Here is a 21517-nt window from a genome sequence, read left to right as displayed (position 1 = left end):
CCGGTCCGGGAGGATCCCACATGCCGCGGAGCGGCTGGGCCCGTGGGCCATGGCTCTGGGCCTGCGCGTCCGGAGCCTGTGCTCCGCGGTGGGGGGGGGCCACGGCGGTGAGAAGCCCACGTACCGCAAAAAAAACAACAAAAAAAACACGTGCCTGTAAATGTCCCTTTATCACTACCAATTTTGAAGGAATTAAGTTGCACATAAAGAACTACCTTTACCCAACATTTTTTTAATCCTAATTCAATTTTAATTGGAAAAAAAATTGCCAATTCAATTCAGACCAGAAAAATGACTGGAAAATACACATTTCAATCTATATTAGCAACCGGTTAGCAGGAACTTAGGAATACCATGACAAAGAATCTTCTCCACCATCTCAAATGTTTCATAATGTATTATAAATGACTCCAGATTCATGGTAAAGGTGGAAGAGCCGGGACCACTGCCCAAACTCAGAAGATGGGCTGGAGGATGTTAATCAAGCCCTGAAGTACATGAGATTTCTTTACCCTTTTCTTCCCTCCCCTTTTCATGTTATTCCACTTGGGTTTTTCACAAAAGAAATTTATTTCCTTCACAAAAGAAATTTATTTCCCACCCCCCATATCCCAAACACTATCACTAATAATTTGGTGAATATTACTACAGACTTTTTAACTGCATGGCTTTTTAATTTTTTTAATAGTAAAAAATTATAATCTAAACTCCCAATACTAGGAAACAAAGACATTGTGACACATTAAGAGTTTGTTCTGCTTATGCTGCGAAGGTAAACTAAAAAAGTAGGCATAAAAAAGGCAAATACTGTTTGTTATCACTTATATGTAGAATCTGAAAAATAAAACAAATGAATGAAGAGAACAAAACATGCAGACTCACAGGTGCAGAGAACAAATCAGAGGTTACCAGTGGGGAAAGCTAAGCGAGGAAGAGATCAAGACGGGGATCGGGGACTAAGAGGTACAAACTATTATGTATAAAATAAATAAGCTACAAGGATATTTTGCACAGCACAGGGAATGTAGCCGATATTTTAATAACTTTAAATGGAGTATAACCTATAAAAATTTTGACCCTGTGTTATACACCCGAAACTAGTATGATATTGTAACTCACCTATACCTCAACTTAAAAAAAAAACCTATTGAGAGCTAAACTAAAAAAAATATATAGGCATAAAAAATTATACATATAGGGCTTCCCTGGTGGCACAGTGGTTGAGAGTCCGCCTGCCGATGCGGGGGACACGGGTTCGTGCCCCGGTCCGGGAAGATCCCACATGCCGCGGAGCGGCTGGGCCCGTGAGCCATGGCTGCTGAGCCTGCGCGTCCGGAGCCTGTGCTCAGCAACGGGAGAGGCCAAAACAGTGAGAGGCCCGCATGCCACAAAAAATAAATAAATAAATAAAAATTATACATATATACACATACATAAATGAGCCTGAAGGAAACATATTAAAATATTGATGGTGTTTACTTCTAGATTGTAGGATACAAATGGCTTGTTTTCCTCTTATTTCTCTATTTTGTACGTTTTCCACAATGGGCTCACATTACTTTTATAAATACAATTTTTTTAAAGTGCAACCAAAAATGCTTCTCCAAGAAATATTTATAACAAAGAATTGGAAAGCAATCTAAACGTCTAGCAAGAAGGAGACAGCCACAATGAATGAGTCACAGCCATGTGGTAAGAGATGAGGCTTTTTCAAACCTATGCATATGGGTGTCTGCAACTTATATGTGTATACATGTAAATTTGATATTACAATTATTTCCATATTGAGAGAAATACAGGCTATAAAATTTAAATACTTGCATAAATACAGTGTGATTATAACTTAATTTTTTTTTCATATAGAAAGAAGTAAATCTTTCCTAGGAATCATTATTAATCATTAAATCATAATTTAATTAATAATCATAATCATTAAATCATCATCCTAGGAATAATAATATTCGTCATTTACAATAATATCTCCTGGGTTTTAGCCACACACCAGTTCCACAAGATGCTCCATGAAAAATGGATTCCACGGTCAAAACTACTGGGAGAAGTTTACAAATTATAATCCCCTCTTAGACACACAGTAGTTTCAGGGAGGTGGGGGGACCCTGCTTAAATCAGCATTTCTCATATTCACTGAAGCATGCCAATGAACTGTGTACCACTTCGGGACATTTCTTATTTTTATTATTTAACTACTAAACTTCTGAAACTCCATCTGGGAAATTCCCTGGCGGTCCAGTGGTTATTAGGACTCTAAACTCTCACTGCCAAGGGCCTGAGTTCAATCTCTGGTCGGGGAACTATGATCCCATAAGCCATGCAGTGTGGCTAAAAAAAATTTTTTTATATAAAAAAACAGAACTCCATCTGCTTCCAGAACGGGAGTGAGATGACTATTACATGAAGACATATTAATTCCTTAAAAATGTCTCCCACGTCTCTCCTTCTAGATTACAAGCAGCATTGAGGACACGCACTGACATACTTCTTCCCTTCTAACAGCGTCTACAACACTGCTCCTCCGTTGCCTACGCAGCAGATACAATTGAAGTCTGAGTGGAGTTTAAAAGAAAACCTTACCATCCATCACTGTCAGCAGCATTGACATTTACACCAAACTGTACCAGGAATTTAACAATTTCTGTGTGTCCTGCACACACGGCGTTGTGAAGAGCTGTGATACCTTCATCATTAGGTAGGCTTGGGTCATCAACCTGTAACATCAATAAGAACAAGGGTGATCATCACTCAAATGTTTTGTCACCTTAACTGTCAACTATTAACTGGCTCTAGGATCAAGAGAATTGAAAGAGACTCTTGTAGTTTTTTTTTTTAAAACATAATTAAAACCTTCAGGAGCCAAGAAAACTATACCAAGTACAGTTCTAGAAATACGACATTAAGTAGGCACTCCCTATAAAAAGGGTTTTACAAGCTGAAGAAGTCCCAGAAACTATATATCCTTATAGTCACTTTTGCTTATTTATCCTCCAACTTCCCACCACAGATAAGCATCTACGGAGAAGTCACGTTTGCCATGGAAGGGAAGAAAGGTCAACTAAAAATATTTTAAATAGCAGGTTTCTGAAAAGTAGGGACCACATCTGTAATTTAACACTGCAGGGTACAAATCCATACTTGAGCAACTTTTAAAGGAGGGTCATGATGTCCCTAAGGAAAGTACCCCCAGTGAATAACTGAACTTCCGCACTATTTATTGAAAGTGTTACAGCCACACCTTTAAAACAGAGACGCTGGTTTGGGAGCATGCTCAAGAGTTCCTCTCAACAACCCCACCTCCCAAAAGAGAAAACAATGCAAAAGTACAGTTTCCCTACAGTAGCCTTCTGATTAGAGCTTTAAAACAAAATACAAGGCGGTATATAAGAAACGTACTAATTCAATCGTACCTCATATATAATTCTCTGTACAAGGTCAAATTCTCCCTCCAAAGAGGAATCGAGAAGTAAAGCAAGGGGGTTGAATTTCACCCTCATTCCATGAGCAATCCGGTCTGAACCAGTTTTACGCAAGTTTGTCCTTTTGCCCTGCAAAAGAAATGCACGGAAGGTTAAGGATCCCGGTCTAAGCAAGAGACCAAAAAACAACAAGAAGGGAGGAATAATATCTCAGCTGAGATAGTAAAAGGAGCTTTGAAAATACATATATGTATGTGTGTATATATATATATATATATATATATATATATATATATTTTTTTTTTTTAGCGCTTAATGAATAAACCCACGTAACTAAGTGGGAAGAACCTAATTCTTTAAAGCCTAGTGAAAACTACATTTGGGTAACATGCGCTAAGAGTATAATCTGCAGTAGGAAGCAGGCTGGTTCTCTGTCAAGGATCAAAATTAGCCAAGATTGGTCTTTAATTACCTAATACAGTAGCGCTAACCCCACATTAATAAACTGGGCAAGAGCACAAACTGAGAATTGCGAGAGCTGACATTTATTGAATGACTATTCATTTATTCCTCTTGAAAACCCTATTATCCCATTTTACAGATAAGGAAGTTGAGGCACACAGCCAGTAAACATCAGAGCTGGAATTCAAATCCAAGGAATCTGGCTTCTTCAAAGCCCCTCCTTTTAACCATATCCAACATAATGCCTCCTGGGGGAAGGGGAGTGGAGCATATTATGAAAGTAAAAAATAAAGATTATTAGTCTGTCTTAGACATACCAGGGAGGAATCCTACAAGTCTTAAAATGCTATCACTATTTTATATTTAAAAATTTAACTGTACTCCAAGACACATGGGTAAATTAACCATCTTTTCTACATTTTAATATGTCAGGCTTAAAAAACTGAGGCAAATGTTAAAACTAGATCTAACATCCTATAAGACAGGTTTCTTAAACACAGCCAACAGAGTGGAAACATTTCCTAGGGTATGGTATGCTGCACATACTTCTCTTTATTTTATTTCAGGTGTGGAAAACTACTGAGTTTTGAAAAACGTTAAGTAGCGATGAATATATTTCATAAATGTACAATGGCTAAAATGTTTCTGTCTCTTGAAAAAAAGAAAACAAGAGTAAATATTACATGGCTGAGATAACACAACTCACAAACAGTACAATCATACCCACTTTCAAACAACAGCACGAGAGAGTGGCTTCTATTTCACTTGAACCAAGAAGGGAAAAGTTTATAGATCACCTTCCCAGGAAGAGAATAACAGAATCTCGCATGTTTAACTCAAAGAGAATCACGCCTCAGGATGGAGCAGCACAGAACTGTTAAAAAAGTGTTAACCTCTATTTTAAAACTTTTTTTCACTAGAATTCAATGTTTACCATATAGAATTTTTTTTTTTTTTTTTGGCGGTACGCGGGCCTCTCACTGCTGTGGCCTCTCCCGCTGCGGAGCACAGGCTCCGGACGCGCAGGCTCAGCGGCCATGGCTCACGGGCCCAGCCACTCCACGGCATGTGGGATCTTCCCGGACTGCGGCACGAACCCGTGTCCCCTGCATCGGCAGGCGGACTCTCAACCACTGTGCCACCAGGGAAGCCCTACCATATAGAAGTTTTAAACAAATGTCGACTGTAAACTAGTAGTTGAGGCAACTTTGGATAATCATTATCTTTGACTTCTACCACATCTAAAAGATGTAATAAGGGATCAAACATATAAAGCACTTAAAAAAAAACCCTTACAATATGCTATGGTGCTTCTGCCCAGGTTTTAAAAATTCATAGCTTGGCATCCTACTGAAACAAAATGACTTCAAACTAAACTCTGAAGAAAACAACTTTGAAGACATTTTGGGATTCTGATCTTCTTTCACCTATCTCAAAGTGACAAAATAAACTTCCAAAGAAAAGCTTAACATTTGGAAGGAGTGCAGAAGACACGCCCAAGTCAAAACATACAAAGCTTTAGAATAACTTAGCGTCATCCAAAACCTACGGGATGCGGCAAAAGCAGTTCTAAGAGAAAAGTTTACAGTGATACAAACTTACCTCAGGAAACAAGAAAAACCTCCACCTAACCTTCTATCTAAAGCAACTAGAGAAGGAAAAACAAACAAAACCCAAAGTTAGCAGAAGAAAAGAAATCATAAAGATCAGAGCAGAAATAAATGAACTAGAGACGAAGATAACAACAGAAAAGATCAATGAAACTAAAAGCTGGCTCTTTGAAAAGATAAACAAAATTGATACACCTTTAGCCAGACTCGTCAAGAAAAAAAGGGAGAGGGCCTAAATCAACAAAATTAGACATGAAAAAGGAGAAGTTACAACCGACACCGCAGATATACAAAGGACCAATAAGAGACTACTACAGGCGACTACATGCCAATAAAATGACTGTCCACACTAGAAGAAATGGACCAATTCTTAGAAAGGTACAACCTTCCAAGACTGAACCAGGAAGAAATAGAAAATATGAACAGACCAATTACAAGTACTGAAATAGAATAACAATGTCAGAGCACAAGGACACCTGAGGGATCGCCATGATACCCAGAGACTTCAAACCAGGCTGAAGGAGAGGAAGAGGCTGAAGAGGGTCCACCCCCCTCTCTGCTCAGTTACCTCCCCCAGCCCCCATTTCATCTAGAACCCTTCCAATTTTATCAGCATTGGAAGTTTGAGGTTCTACCTAAATATGAAATTGAAAATAAATTTCACTGCTAGAAAAAGAAAAGTCTGAAAGAGTGATATCACCAATGAGAGAAGTTAAACCATCTGCCCGATTTCACAGAGCGAAACTAGTGATCGAAAGTTCCAAATCCAGGTCTTTTCATTCCCAGTGTTGCCTTCCATAATATGCGACACCAGCTAGAGAAGAAACAGCAAACATGGTGTTTATAGGTATGAGAGCAAAACTTTGTTTCCTTCATAAAGAAAGGGGCTCTTCCCCCCAAATTAAAATGTTTGTGATGCTGAACATATTGCGTTTTGATAACATTTATAAGATCCACTCTGTGCCAAGGGAACTGTAAAATGAAGGGCAAGCTGTAGAACACATTGGCTACAACAGGCGGTTTAAACACGGACCATCTTTGGTGAATGGCCGGCTGTAAGTACTCACTGGTGTTTCACTGAGTAGTGACGACTAGCCACCTAGAAAGCTGTGACAAGACAAAAGGTTTCTGCAGTGACCACAAGACACCACAGTACTTACAGGAGGCAGAGAAACCTGCCCAGTGATCTCAGGCGGACGCAGGCTCACAGGGTCTTCTCCTGGGCCTTCTGGCTCCCCAGACGGGTACGGCGGGGGTGGGTAGGGGGGGTACTCTTCGAGGTACACTTCAAGCAGAGGGGGAGCCTCTGGGTTTGGCTCTTCCACGTTGTTCTGGAAACTTGGACTGCTGTCTGGGACTCCTTCAGGCTCATACTCAAGGCCCGGAGAAGGAGCGGGCAGGTCACTGCTCTCTGTACTGGCGCTCCCTGCTTCCCCCGGGGATACCGGCTCAGGGGCCAGAGGGAGCGCCTCCTTCTCTGGCTCCACGTGCAAATATGGACTCTGGGTCTCCAGCGGGCTTTCCGGGCTGGCAGTCCCGGAAGTGGACTTGGATGCGTGTGCCGGGACAGAGATGGTCTCCATAGCGGCGATGGTGGTCCTCTGATACAGAAGTTTCTGAATATTCGGCCCATTAGGACCCTCTGGTTCTGTAATGGAGCTGCGTTTCTTTAGTGGCCGTGGTGCGTTCGACAGTTTCTTTCGCAGGGCTTCTAGGTCAGCGTCGCTCTGGTTTCGGTAAGGATTCGATAAGAAAGGCAGTAATTTGGTTGGGCTCAGTGGCCTAGGAATTCTTTCGTTTTCATGGGTCTCCTGAACTGAAGAAATGGGCTCTGTTTCAGGTTCCGGGCTGCCAGGTTTGCCCTGGGTATTGGAATAAATGTTCTCTGGGAGCTGCTGTGGGTTCTGGGCAGCAGCAATCACAGGCTTGCCATAAACTAATTGGAAATGGAAAAAAAAAGCCCTGATTAGTATTAATTAAACAAAACTAGCAAATAACAGACATAGCTAACAATAATTAAAGCCTCTTTTAATTTCAGTTATTACATAATACCCTTCAATACAACTAATTTTTAAAAATAACAAATGACAAAGCAAGGTTTCCATCGTTGCATAATAAACTTATTACAGAATCAAAACCCTCATTGATTGTAAAGAGGTACCATTATTTTATGTACCAATGTGAAAGAAAATGTTGTCAATTATAATTGTAAGAAATCACAGACCATAGTATCCAAATTTAAAATGTAAAAATGTAAAAAAAAAAAATTAAAATTAAAATAAATAAGATGTCAAAATGTGAAAAGAATTTAGAATCAGTGAAAACTGGTGATCCTTTCACGTGTCCAGATTAAAACTAAACATGCACTATCCCATCTTTCACAATTTTCAAAAGGAAATCAATGTGACAAATCATTTGGCTTACAAAATTATTAATAACCACTTCTATTTACCAAAACTATTCTCCTTAAACATTCTGATTACATCATCATTATCTAATTCCCGAATTATTATATTAGCAGTTTTCACCAGACTCATGAAAAAGAGTAAGATGTAGCATATATACTAATTCTCTGCTGTGTAATTACTTTCATGACATTCTGGGCCACAATTACGTGCTTATTTCATAACTAGAAAGCCATTTTCATTCCATTAAAACACAGTGAATTTTATTCCAGTCCCGTAAACTAATGACTCTTAGAAAGAACCCAACAAGTTACCAAATTATGTATGTTGAACACAAAGTAATCTTTTTGTGTTTTATATTTAACTAGTAACTGTGTCCTCATTAGAACAACTTAAAATATAGTAGAGAACATTAAAAAAAAATACATATACAGAGGCAGTTGTCTAAACCTCTAGGCACCAAGAACACCTGGTCAGACCTAGAGTGAAGACACATCCCTCTGCACAGCGATCCCCTGCAGGCACTTTTCCCCACTCACCGAGGAGCTCGTCCATGAGCGGGAAACAAACGCACACAGGAAATTCAACACAGAAGGCTATGTCATCGCTATAGGTTTTATGCATCAATTTTCATATTTATTTCATTTTATTCACCTACCATCTTCAGCTACTACAGTAGCTGGCATTTAGCACAAACTCTTTTAAACTCCCCATGAAGAACAGAAGCCATAACGAAACAAATCTCTTAGGACAAAAGCATCAGTCAAAAGAGGTACACGTCACTGTGCTGTTTACTGATCGACGGCAGCTCTGGCGTAGGATGGAAACACATCCACGCAGGTGAAGATGAGACCAAGAATCTTACCACTCGGAAAGTGGGGCCCTCGGGAATGGGACTTGGTCAAGGCGCTCTGCACGGCCTGCTGGAAGTTTTTGCCGGGAGCCTGGTGCTGGGTATACATGGAGTATATGGAGCTGGCAGCCACGGTCTGGGGTTTCCTGAAGGGCGGAAGGAGGGTGTCCTTGGAAGGCTGAGGCGTGAAGGGCCGGACGGCAGCAGCAGGGGGACTTTCTTGCTTAGAACCTGGAGGAAGGGTCTGGTCCGCTTGGCCAACTGAAGGCATGCTGACAGCCAGCAGGACCCTCTGCTGCTGCCCTGCTGGTTTGGGTTTGTTTCCCATGGATGCGACAGCCGCTGACAACTGCTGAGGGTTTCCATCTGGCTTAACGTCAGAGGGCGACTGATTAGTTTGTCCAAAATAAGGCAAATTAATCTGTTTTGGTTTTGATGGAACAGGAGGTGGTACCTTCGCTACATTCTTATTTGCAGCCTGTGAACACACGACAGCCGATTAAAATACTGTGTAACTGGGTGTACAGGATGTTCCAGACACCCTAAACTGCACAAATGTTAAGTACAGACTGAAAAGACTAGCTCTGCATTTAAAAATCATTGAAAACTCTTAAATCTCTGAACTAAATCACACGTAAAAGGCACTTCAGTAATGCAATACAAATCCTGCCCCGTACGATTTCCTCCGCATTGCCCCTTCCTATTTGGGCAACTGTAAGTGGCCACTTGAAAACTTTTAAGTGCCATTTTTCATATTCACGGGTGACACCAATAACTGAAAACCATTCTCGTTCATCGGAACTTCACGCAATCTGGGCCACGTGGTTAAAAAAAAAACTCCTAACTTGGAGCATGCAGCCATAGACTGCTTATCAAAGGGTGGGATCCTAACAGTTACGGAAGATTCATCATCAGATTGCTTGACATAAGCTAAGCTCCAAATTTTGAAGAAACAAGGTAACTGAGCAGCACAAATACAATGTTCTTCAATGCACTAGTATTTTTTTTAGAGAATCATACAAAATATGACCCAGAAGCAAGCATGTTAGTCATGTGCCAGTACGATGTGAGACCACAAATACACTCAAGCAACAGAATTTAAAATAACAGAATGCTGTTGTATTTTCTAATCTTCCAGATAGATTTTTTTCTCTCCCCTACATAATACTTTCTCTCTTCTAAAAAAAAAAAAATGTATATAGAATTACCATTAAATCTTAAAACTGGGATACTCTCAAGTACCTGAGCATCCCGCAAGATATCTTCACTGCTCTGGTTCTTCCTGAGGGTACCAAAGGCGGGTGGGGCAGCAGACTGGTCCACGGTGTCAAACATTGAAAAGGGACGCACTTTCTTCTCCTTCTCCCTCAGCGGAACCTCCCCATCATCAGCTGAAGAAGACAGGGAAAAAAAAGAATCACGCTGATAACCAAACTGCTTGTAATAAAATTTCTTATTCACACATGTTTCTCTCTCCTCAAACGTATACCCACTAAATGCTCTTCTATTCTTAAATTAAGTTGATTAAAGGATAACCCAACACTACAATGCTAGTACCTTAATTCCCTGGCTAAATGAAGCTGTTCTGGAAATAAACACAGTCCCTGGTCTTAACACACTGGAAAATAAGCTATCTAAAAAAGGATACACAGAACCTTTAGATGCCCAAAACAGAATATCCAGGAACAGCACAAGTAAACCTCACCTTGGTCTGGAGCATTTCCAGAGCTTTTGGACACAGAAGCAGAGGCTTGTTGGCTCGAGAAAAGATCTGCATTCGGAGGAGTCCAATCAGGGCCAAGCAGATGGATTTTAGAGCCTAGAACACAGAAAAGCAACTGCAATAACCTGGCATTCTAAGGAGATGTTTAATGGTTCACTTTGCTGCTAAGAAGTTAAATCTCTAAAAATGAGTTTAAATCTCAGACTCACAAAAACCCCAGTTAAACTTACTTAGAAAACATCAGATTTTATACTTGTAATTGAAGAGTGCTCCTGCTGACTCAAATAAATTAATCACCATCAACAGAAAGTCCGTTTGAAGCAGCAAGGACGCATTACTCCTCACCGGGTAAGAAAACGTCACCATCCCACCCAGAAAACGACTTCCAATCTAGCAGACCAAGGGCTCTCTGGTGTGTCTTACATAACCACCACAAGTGATGCACACACAACAAAAGCAAAAGCACGGACTTTCAGCCCATGACTCTGACCACAGTCTTGGGTAAATCAGAGTATTCAGGTTTTTTCTACACTGGTATTTAAGTTTCAAAGCCATAGCTTTTATTTTTCCTTAAAAAACAAAACTAACTCTTTCTACAATAAAACCCAGACTATGCAGCACTACTGCTTCACAGTGGCAATTAATCCAAAATAATAAATAATTTTAAAGTTAGCTATCATTTACACATGATAGTGGTTACGGAAAAGAGACGATTCTATTTTTTTTTCTCCAGGGGTGAGTTTAATAAGCTCATTAAAGGATACTTTTTGCCCTGCTTTTCCTGCAACTCTCCCTTCATTTTTTCCTCCTATTATAAAAGTCTGGCTTGCACCTGCCCCCCGCCCCCGGCCAAGTATCTGAGGACTACACACAGAATGCAAAGACCACTAACACAACGAGCCTCTGTTACTTTCACTTTTATCTCCCAATATGTTTACCTTTATTCTAAAAATTATCATCAGGCAAATTCTCACACAGAAACATATACGAATAGCAAACACCAATCATCAACAGAATGGACCGACTGTCTTGCATTCTGTGGAGACAACACCACTAACATATCTGGAGTTTTTATACCACAAGGAAAGTTCTCAAGTTATTAACATCAGATCAAAACTTCCTTATTAACGAGAAGGAATTCAAAACAATTTCCAGGTTTTTAAAAACCTGATGTTTTATTTCATTTCCTGAACAGAACCCTAGAGTACTTAGGGTTAAGAAAATGATCATTTCTTAACCCCAAAGAACACAAGGAGATTCTTAGAATTGCCACATGAACAAGGGATAGGAAGACATCTTTTTAAACTCAAACCTGGAGGAAAAAAAAAAAAATCTAAATTAAAAAAAAAAAAAAAGACTTGCTGTGAAGCACAAATAAAAGAAAGGTATACAAAAACAAACGAACAAATAAATAAATAAGTCAAATTTGGGGGAAAATCATAGTGAGCACGGGAGCAGCTCGGCCCTGGAAGGACTTGGAAATGCCTGGTTTTACCTTTCACTTGTGAAGCGGCCCCAGATCTCATGCTGGGCAGTGTCTGGACTTTCATGGACCCCTCGGAAGCCTGCGTGGCCCCAGGCCCATCGGGCAGGGCTGGCTTCACCAGAAGCTCAGGCCTCGAGGCAATCCGGGGCATAGTTGACGACTGGATATAGGGACCGACCGCAGCCACTCGACTCGGCCCCGACGCCCCCGGCTGGGGCAGGTGTCCATCAGACGAAACCTTAGGAGAAAGCACAGAGCCTTTAGTATTGCAAGTCAGGCTGGATCTGACTCAGAAAAGCCCGTGACGTGTTCATAATTTTGTTAAAAATCGGCACTTTCAGGATCTAGCCATCAAATCTACAAGAGATATCCCCAAACAAAAACACCCCATGGTGAACTCTCACCCACACTTTATTACAAGAATTAGAAAAAAGAGCAGAGCTACGTAGGTGATCATATTAAAAGTATAAGAACAGTGGATTCTCTTTCAAGAAGTCACAGGTCCCGTCCCTTTCCAGAGGACGCACCGAGCAATGATTCTGAAGATGCTGCTGCAAGTACTGACCTCACTAGGATGGTCATCGTCCCCTCCCCCCGCCCCCTGCCAACAGCACACTTACTGGAAGGTTCTCTTTCTGCTGCAGGGCCGCCTTCTTCTTCCACAGCCGGTCCCTGAGCTCATTAACACGCTTGTCCATGACCGCCACTTCTGAATTGCGCTTATTCAAGCACTCCCTCTGTTGTTGCAGCTTGGCATTCTGCTCCTGGTTCAGTTTGTTTCTTAACTGAACAAAATTAAGGGAATAAAAGGTAGCCAAGGAGTAGGAAGAAAAATTTCTCAAACAGATAATCACATGGTTCGCTATCATACAATTTCTAAAAATGTAAGGTCCCCCCCCACTTCTCATCTCACGGTTTAAAATTTTAAAGTGTTGGACCACCAGCTGTGGTCATAAGGAACACCTCAGATTTCCTGTCTGAGGTACTATAAAGTTTATTCTGGATTCTGCGGTGTTTAGGTCTTCCTCCCCTTCCCCGCTTTAAGGAAAAGAGGCCGAAATCCAGGACTTCCTGCCGCTTATGTGGACAATGCTGTCGTCCTAGAGAGGATGTGCCACTGAATGTCACAGGCGGCCACAGTTTACCTGCAGCTCCTTGTACAGCCGATCAAGCTCAGCCACCGCGGACTGGTTGTCATGGTGACCATCAATCCTGCCGTTCTTGAGCATCTCTAGCTGTCTTGTAAGTTCCTCTACTTTTGACACAGCCAGAACGAGCTCCCTCTGCTTTTGCTGGAACAAACTATTCATCTGTTCAATTTCCTCCACTAAAGTAAGAACAAGAAAAGCAACAGTAGTTGAAAAGAAAAATGAGAATGGACTGCTTTCTGGGCAACCAGGATGTACCATAAACTTTCTCATAAAAAGTAGAGAAATTTTTCAGGAATGTCCTAGAATCAACCTATTCCTTTATAAGCACCTCTAAATCAAACAGACATCTCTAAATCAAATCACTAAAATTTTAATTAAAATGGTATTGTAATAGATGGAGCCATTATATGCATAAAAATCCTTACCTTCATCAAATTTTCAGTCAAAAATTAGAGAGAAGAAAGAGGACTTCAATGCAGGGGGCCTGGGTTCCATCCTTGGTCAGGGAACTAGATCCCACATGCATGCCGCAACTAAGAGTTCACATGCCACAACTAAGGAGCCCTGGAGTCGCAACTAAGGAGCCCGCCTGCTGCAACTAAGACCTGGTGCCACCAAATAAATAAATAACTAAATGGGGGGGGGTGGAAACTACTACTACTACTACTACTACTACGTTTTCCAAAGGGAACCTGGAAACCTTGTCTAAAACATTCAACAGCTGAATTCAATTCAGGGGGAAGCAGCAGCATCAAAACTGCAGTGAATTATACTTTTCCAAAAAAATCCTTTGAAGTTGATCTACATACAGAGTCTCATCTTATTCTTCTTACTTACTGCAAATTCACATAAACTTCCTACACCAACGTGTTTTCTTATACCAATGCGTTTCCTTACACCCAAACAGTTTAACACTGTAGCATTTAGCACTGAGGTAAACCAAATGGGAGCAACTCACCAAGTTTCCCGTTGCTTAGCCTCTTCTGTTCCACGTGGCCTTTAAGTGCTCTCACTTTTTTCAGCTTAGCCTCCTGATTCTCAGCTATTTCTTTGAGCCTCTTAAGCTTTTCCTGTTCAGCAGCTTGTTGCTGCTGACGCTGATCTTGCTGTTTCAAAAACTTTAAGCGCTGCTCCTGAAGATATAAGCCATCATCAGACATGGCATTTTAAACAGCAGACCACTAACCCACAATTAATCTAACCACACCCTGAGGTGCCCAGGCTGAGGTACACCGGTGGCGTTGCTCTGGTCTCACCATCTGTCCTACACACTGCTATGAGAACCACCTGGGGAGTCTGTGAAAAACAGCCTCTCCCGGGCCCAAGCCTAGAATCTACCTCTTAGGGGGTAAGATCCAGGAACTAGTATTTTTATCCAAGTGGTCCTTGTGCGGCAAGCAAGCAGTGATGCTTGAACTAGTTTTCATGAGCTGCGGCTATAATTTTAAGAAGGAGCTCATGTAGAGGGGGAGGCAGTAAAAGAAAGCTATTAAATGATACACTTCGAAGTCCAATTTGGATTCAAACCCAAGCTCTGCCATTTATTAGCTATGAGACTTTGGGCAAATTACATAATTTCACCAAATCCACAAGTCTGTCTCTTCACCTATAAAATGAGATGATCACTAGTCCTCCTAGGGCTACAGTGAGGATTAAACGCAATGTGAAATGTAGATCTCTGTCAACAGTATTGTACATAGTTAGTACACACTCAATACACTTAGAAAAGAGCTAAAGAACTACTTAGTGCCTTTAGAAAACTGCAATAATGCAACTTACAATTTTATTTCTATTATATTACAATTTTTAACTGAGTAATACAGCCACACAATTTATAATCAAGGGTAAACTTCACAGATTAATACGGCTAAAACATACAAATAACACAGAAATAGTTTCAAAATAAGACCCGGAGGGTAGAGAGTTATTCTGTTAACAATCAACCTTTTTCTTTGAATTCATGTCCTTGCAACTCAAGGAATGCTGCGTCAGCATCACATGGGACCTTGTTAGAAATGCAAAATGTCAGACTCCAACCCACACCTACTGAATCAAAATATGCATTTTTAACAAGATCCCTAGGTGATCTGTATTCGTATTAAAGTCTGAGAAGCAATGATACACATGATTTTGAAAAAGCTGGTGTCTGGCATCAGAAGTAGAAAGGATGCATCGGAACCCTAGGAAGTATTCCAGGGAAGGCCATCGTGCATGTTGAGAACCACCTTAAAGAATCCCTGGGGAGGGTGGGAGGGAGGGAGACGCAGGAGGGAAGAGATATGGGAACATATGTATATGTATAACTGATTCACTTTGTTACAAAGCAGAAACTGGCACACCATTGTAAAGCAATTATACCCCAATAAAGATGTTAAAAAAAAAAAAAAAAAGAATCCCTGGCCATCACTTCAAAGCCCTGCTGGGGACCTTGCTACTCAAACCTTCAAGTTGTTCACCCCAAGTGAACTTACAGTCCCTCAAAGACTGGTCGGCGGCAGAGACTGGGTATTTAGACCAGGGGCTGGCAGACCTGCAGGCGAAATCCAGCTTGCTATCCGTGTTGTGAGTAAAGTCTTCTCAGCACACTGCCATACCCGTTCGTCTATGGCTGCTTTCCTGCTACAACTGCAGAGCTGAGACAGCACAGCTTGCAAAGCCTAAAATATCTCAGCCCTTTACAGACAAAGTCCGACAACATCTGGCTCAGACTAGAAGCCCATGGCTGGCAGAAGCAGCAGCAGGGAGACTGGTTTAGATAGCAGTGGAGAGGCTTCCCATGTTTTCTTTGTCCAAGGACAGGATGAGAATTAGGTGGTGGGTGAAGAATGTCCCCAGATAAAGGTAGGCAGCCTGTTACCAGTGCCAAGCAGCAGCTGGGGACAGGTTTGCATGAGCAACAAGCGCCTCTTGCTGTAGTAATGATTCAGGAGGAGGTCAGCCCAGAGCTGTGCCTACAAGCAAAGCCGAAAGGTTCTTTCCGCTGGCCCTGTTTTACTGATACTCAACATAGCGTGGTTAACTCTGATCAGAATGGTGGTCGGGAAGATCAGGAACAACTGGGTGATTTAAGGTTTCTACAAAATGCTGCAGTGAAGAGAAGAAAGCAGGTACCTTTCGGGTTGATGGTATCAACACGTATCTAGGAGGTAACTGGTTTACTAGTGAGGATGGAACGTAAACGGCTTTACACACACATGAACAGGAGTGGCCCGTTAGGTCTTTGAAAACAAGGTATTACCTTAGTGGCCAGCATTTGTTGCTGGGCCTCAATCTGTTGCTGCTGGCGAGATGCCATTTCCTGAAGTTCAGCAAGTGTCAGGTCCATCCTAGGACTATTAACCTACCAAAAAAAAAAAAATGCAAACAATCCAACTTAGTACAAAATGATCACAGAGACTCCTCACTCAAAGGCCCATTATAAGCATCACCTGAACCAATCAGGACAAAATTATTTAGCCATTTTTCTTACATAATATTAAAGAAACCATTAACTTTTATATTAATACCCCACATTGACTTATTAACATATAAAACATACTAACATACAGACCAACACTCTTCTAAGCTGTAAATTTAAATTAACTGGTTTCAATAGTCAGTAACACAGATGGAACAACTTGGAATTACCTCGTTCCATAGTTAATTTAAATTAGGAAGGCAGTGTTTGACCATATTAAACGTGATACTGGGACACTGGCAGCAAACCTAGAATACAGTCATCAAAACACCCTTTAAAACTATGACACTAGAATTTTACAAATTCAAGATACATTGGGTCATCAGGAACAAAGCAAGATGTCCACTCTCTAAACATCCGTTGGACATGGTCCTAAGAGGTTTAACCCGTGCCACAGAACAAAAAAGTAGAAATAAACTGTGTCCAGATTGAAAACGAAAACGTTTCTTGGATGGGGCTAATGGCGGACTGTGGGAGGGCTCACGCCAAGGAGTACTCCCCCGAACTTTTGTTGCCAGTGTCCTTGTCCCTGTGGTGAGCCACAGCCGCCCTCAGACTCTGCAGGAGACCCTCCAACGCTAGCAGAAAAAGAAGAAAAGTAGAAAAAGGAGATAATGAAGGAACAGCCATTATTCAGTCATTTTTCTGCAGCTTTACCTGAAAGGAGAATTGCGTCTATGTGATTCATTACAAGATACCAACAGCATCAGATACATCAGAAATACATCTACATGTGCAACAACTCCTACAGAACACCTACTGAATGCTGGCAGAAGACCTCAGAACTCCCCAAAGGCAAGAAAGTCCCCACGTACCTGGGTAGGGAAAAAGAAAATATAATAAACAGAGACAAAAGGATAGGGACGGGACCTGCACCAGTGGGAAGGAGCTGTGAAGGAGGAAAGGTTTCCACACACTAGAAGCCCCTTCGCGGGCGGAGACTGCGGGTGGCGAAGGGGGAAGCTTTGGAGCCGCAGAGGAGAGCAGAGCAACTGGGGTGCGGAGGGCAAAGCGGGGAGATCCCCACACAGAGGATCAGGGCCCACAGGCACTCAGCAGCCCGAGAGGCTTTTCTGCTCACCCGTCGGAGCGGGTGGGGCTGGGAGCTGAGGCTCAGGCTTCCGGCCTGAAGGGGTTAGTGCACCACTGCTAGCTGGGAGGGAGTCTGGACCTGCCGAAGAGGCAAGAGACTTGTTCTTCCCTCTTTGTTTCCTGGTGCACGAGAAGAGGGGATTAAGAGCGCTACTTAAAGGAGCTCCTGAGACGGGCATGAGCCGCGGCTAACAGCGCGGACCCCAGAGACGGGCATGAGACGCTAAGGCTGCTGCTGCCGCCACCAAGAAGCCTGTGTGCGAGCACAGGTCACTGTCCACACCCCCCTTCCGGGGTGACTGTGCAGCCCGCCACTGCCAGGATCCCGGGATCCAGGGACAACTTTCCCGGGAGAACGCACGGCGCGCCTCAGGCTGGTGCAACGTCACGCTGGCCTCTGCCGCCGCAGGCTCAAGCCCGCACTCCGTGCCCCTCCCTCCCCTTGGCCTGAGTGAGCCGGAGCCCCGGAATCAGCAGCTCCTTTAACCTCGTCCTGTCTGAGCGAAGAACACACGCCCTCCGGCGACCTACACGCAGAGGAGGGGCCAAATCCAAAGCTGAGCCCCGGGAGCTGTGCGAACAAAGAAGAGAAAGGGAAATCTCTCCCAGCAGCCACAGAAGCAACGGATTAAAGTTCCACAATCAACTTGATGTACCCTGCATCTGTGGAATACATGAATAGACAACGAATCATCCCAAATTAAGGAGGTGGACTTTGAGAGCAAGATTTATTATTTTTCCCCTTTTCCTCTTTTTGTGAGTGTGTATGTGTATGCTTCTGTGTGAGGTTTTGTCTATATAGCTCTGCTTTCACCATTTGTCCTAGGATTCTATCCGTCCGTTTTTTGTTTTAATTTTTCTTAATAATTATTATTTTATTTTAATAACTTTATTTTATTTTACCTTACTTTATTTTCTTTTAGCTTCTTTCTTTCTTTCTTTCTACTTTTTCTCCCTTTTATTCTGGGCCGTGTGGATGAAAGGCTCTAGGTGCTGCAGCCAGGAGTCAGTGCTGTGCCTCTGAGGTGGGAGAGCCAACTTCAGGACACTGTTCCACAAGAGACCTCCCAGCTCCACATAATATCAAACGGCAAAAATCTCCCTGAGATCTCCATCTCAACGCCAGCACCCAGCTTCACTCAACGACCGGCAAGCTACAGTGCTGGACATCCTATGCCAGACAACTAGCAAGACAGGAACACAACCTCACCCATTAGCAGAGAGGCTACCTAAAATCATAATAAGTCTACAGACACCCCAAAACACACCACCAGGCGTGGACCTGCCCACCAGAAAGACAAGATCCAACCTCATCCACCAGAACACAGGCACTAGTCCCCTCCACCAGGAAGCCTACACAACCCACTGAACCAACCTTAGCCACTGGGGACAGACACCAAAAACAATGGGAACTACGAAACCTGCAGCCTGCAAAAAGGAGACCCCAAACACAGTAAACTAAGCAAAATGAGAAGACAGAAAACCCACAGCAGATGACGGAGCAAGATAAAAACCCACCAGACCTAACAAATGAAGAGGAAATAGGCAGTCTACCTGAAAAAGAATTCAGAATAATGATAGTAAAGATGATCCAAAATCTTGGAAATAGAATAGAGAAAATGCAAGAAACATTTCACAAGGACCTAGAAGAACTAAAGATGAAACAAGCAATGATGAACAACACATAAAAATACTCTAGATGGGATCAGTAGCAGAATAGTTGAGGCAGAAGAATGGATAAGTGACCTGGAAGATAAAATAGTGGAAATAACTACTGCAGAGCAGAATAAAGAAACAAGAATGAAAAGAACTGAGGACGGTCTCAGAGACCTCTGGGACAACATTAAACGCATCAACATTCAAATTATAGGGGTTCCAGAAGAAGAAGAGAAAAAGAAAGGGACTGAGAAAATATTTGAAGAGATTACAGTTGAAAACTTCCCTAATATGGGAAAGGAAATAGTTAATCAAGTCCAGGAAGCACAGAGAGTCCCATACAGGATAAATCCAAGGAGAAACACGCCAAGACATATATTAATCAAACTGTCAAAAATTAAATACAAAGAAAACATATTAAAAGCAGCAAGGGAAAAACAACAAAAAACACACAAGGGAATCCCCATAAGGTTAACAGCTGATCTTTCAGCAGAAACTCCACAAGCCAGAAGGGACTGGCAGGACATATTTAAAGTGATGAAGGAGGAAAATCTGCAACCAAGATTACTCTACCCAGCAAGGATCTCATTCAGATTTGATGGAGAAATTAAAACCTTACAGAGAAGCAAAAGCTGAGAGAGTTCAGCACCACCAAACCAGCTTTACAACAAATGCTAAAGGATCTTCTCTAGGCAAGAAACACAAGAGAAGGAAAAGACCTATAATAACAAACCCAAAACAATTAAGAAAATGGGAATAGGAACATACATATCGATAATTACCTTAAATGTAAATGGATTAAATGCTCCCACCAAAAACACAGACTGGCTGAATGGATACAAAAACAAGACCCATATATATGCTGTCTACAAGAGACCCACTTCAGACCTAGAGACACATACACACTGAAAGTGAGGGGATGGAAAAAGATATTCCATGCAAATGGAAACCAAAAGAAAGCTGGAGTAGCAATCCTCATATCAGACAAAACAGACTTTAAAATAAAGACTGTTAGAAGAGACAAAGGAGGACACTACATAATGATCAAGGGATCGATCCAAGAAGAAGATATAACAATTGTAAATATTTATGCACCCAACATAGGAGCACCTCAATACATAAGGCAAATACTAACAGCCATAAAAGGGGAAATCGACAGTAACACAATCATAGTAGGGGACTTTCACACCACACCTTCACCAATGGACAGATCATCCAAAATGAAAATAAATAAGGAAACACAAGCTTTAAATGATACATTAAACAAGATGGGCTTAATTGATATTTATAGGACATTCCATCCAAAAACAACAGAATACCCATTTTTCTCAAGTGCTCATGGAACATTCTCCAGGATAGATCATATCTTGGGTCACAAATCAAGCCTTGGTAAATTTAAGAAAATTGAAATCGTATCAAGTATCTTTTCCGACCACAACGCTATGAGACTAGATATCAATTACAGGAAAAGATCTGTAAAAAATACAAACACATGGAGGCTAAACAATACACTACTTAATAACGAAGTGAACACTGAAGAAATCAAAGAGGAAATCAAAAAATACCTAGAAACAAATGACAATGGAGACACGACGACCCAAAACCTATGGGATGCAGCAAAAGCAGTTCTAAGAGGGAAGTTTACAGCAATACAATCCTACCTTAAGAAACAGGAAACATCTCGAATAAACAACCTAACCTTGAACCTAAAGCAATTAGAGGAAGAAGAACAAAAAAACCCCAAAGTTAGCAGAAGGAAAGAAATCATAAAGATCACATCAGAAATAAATGAAAAAGAAATGAAGGAAATGATAGCAAAGATCAATAAAACTAAAAGCTGGATCTTTGAGAAGATAAACAAAACTGATAAATCATTAGCCAGACTCATCAAGAAAAAAAGGGAGAAGACTCAAATCAATAGAATTAGAAATGAAAAAGGAGAAGTAACAACTGACAATGCAGAAATACAAAGGATAATGAGAGATGACTACAAACAACTCTATGCCAATAAAATGGACAACCTGGAAGAAATGGACAAATTCTTGGAAATGCACAACCTGCCAAGACTGAATCAGGAAGAAATTGAAAATATGAACCGACCAATCACAAGCACTGAAATTGAAACTGTGATTAAAAATCTTCCAACAAACAAAAGCCCAGGACCAGATGGCTTCACAGGCGAATTCTATCA

At 41.6% G+C, this 21517-nt stretch overlaps 1 protein-coding gene across 4 annotated transcripts in view; it reads right to left on the bottom strand.

The window, feature by feature from the left end:
• TP53BP2 (tumor protein p53 binding protein 2) overlaps positions 1-21517 on the bottom strand; it is a 66879-nt gene that overhangs the window by 7410 nt on the left and 37952 nt on the right. For all 4 annotated transcript variants that reach the window (XM_067729656.1, XM_067729658.1, XM_067729657.1 and 1 more), the window contains 11 exons: positions 16360-16461; positions 14080-14254; positions 13116-13297; positions 12591-12755; positions 11980-12208; positions 10467-10580; positions 10004-10152; positions 8774-9239; positions 6664-7439; positions 3423-3560; positions 2593-2726 (listed from right to left, as the gene is read on the bottom strand). In XM_067729656.1, coding sequence (XP_067585757.1) covers positions 2593-2726; positions 3423-3560; positions 6664-7439; positions 8774-9239; positions 10004-10152; positions 10467-10580; positions 11980-12208; positions 12591-12755; positions 13116-13297; positions 14080-14254; positions 16360-16461 — 2630 coding nt within the window. The remainder of the gene's footprint in view (positions 1-2592; positions 2727-3422; positions 3561-6663; positions 7440-8773; positions 9240-10003; positions 10153-10466; positions 10581-11979; positions 12209-12590; positions 12756-13115; positions 13298-14079; positions 14255-16359; positions 16462-21517) is intronic.

Source organism: Pseudorca crassidens, chromosome 2 (assembly GCF_039906515.1).
Source record: "Pseudorca crassidens isolate mPseCra1 chromosome 2, mPseCra1.hap1, whole genome shotgun sequence".
Taxonomy (NCBI): Eukaryota; Metazoa; Chordata; class Mammalia; order Artiodactyla; family Delphinidae; genus Pseudorca; species Pseudorca crassidens.
Note: the sequence above shows the minus strand (reverse complement) of the source record. Positions and strands in the feature narration are given on the sequence as shown.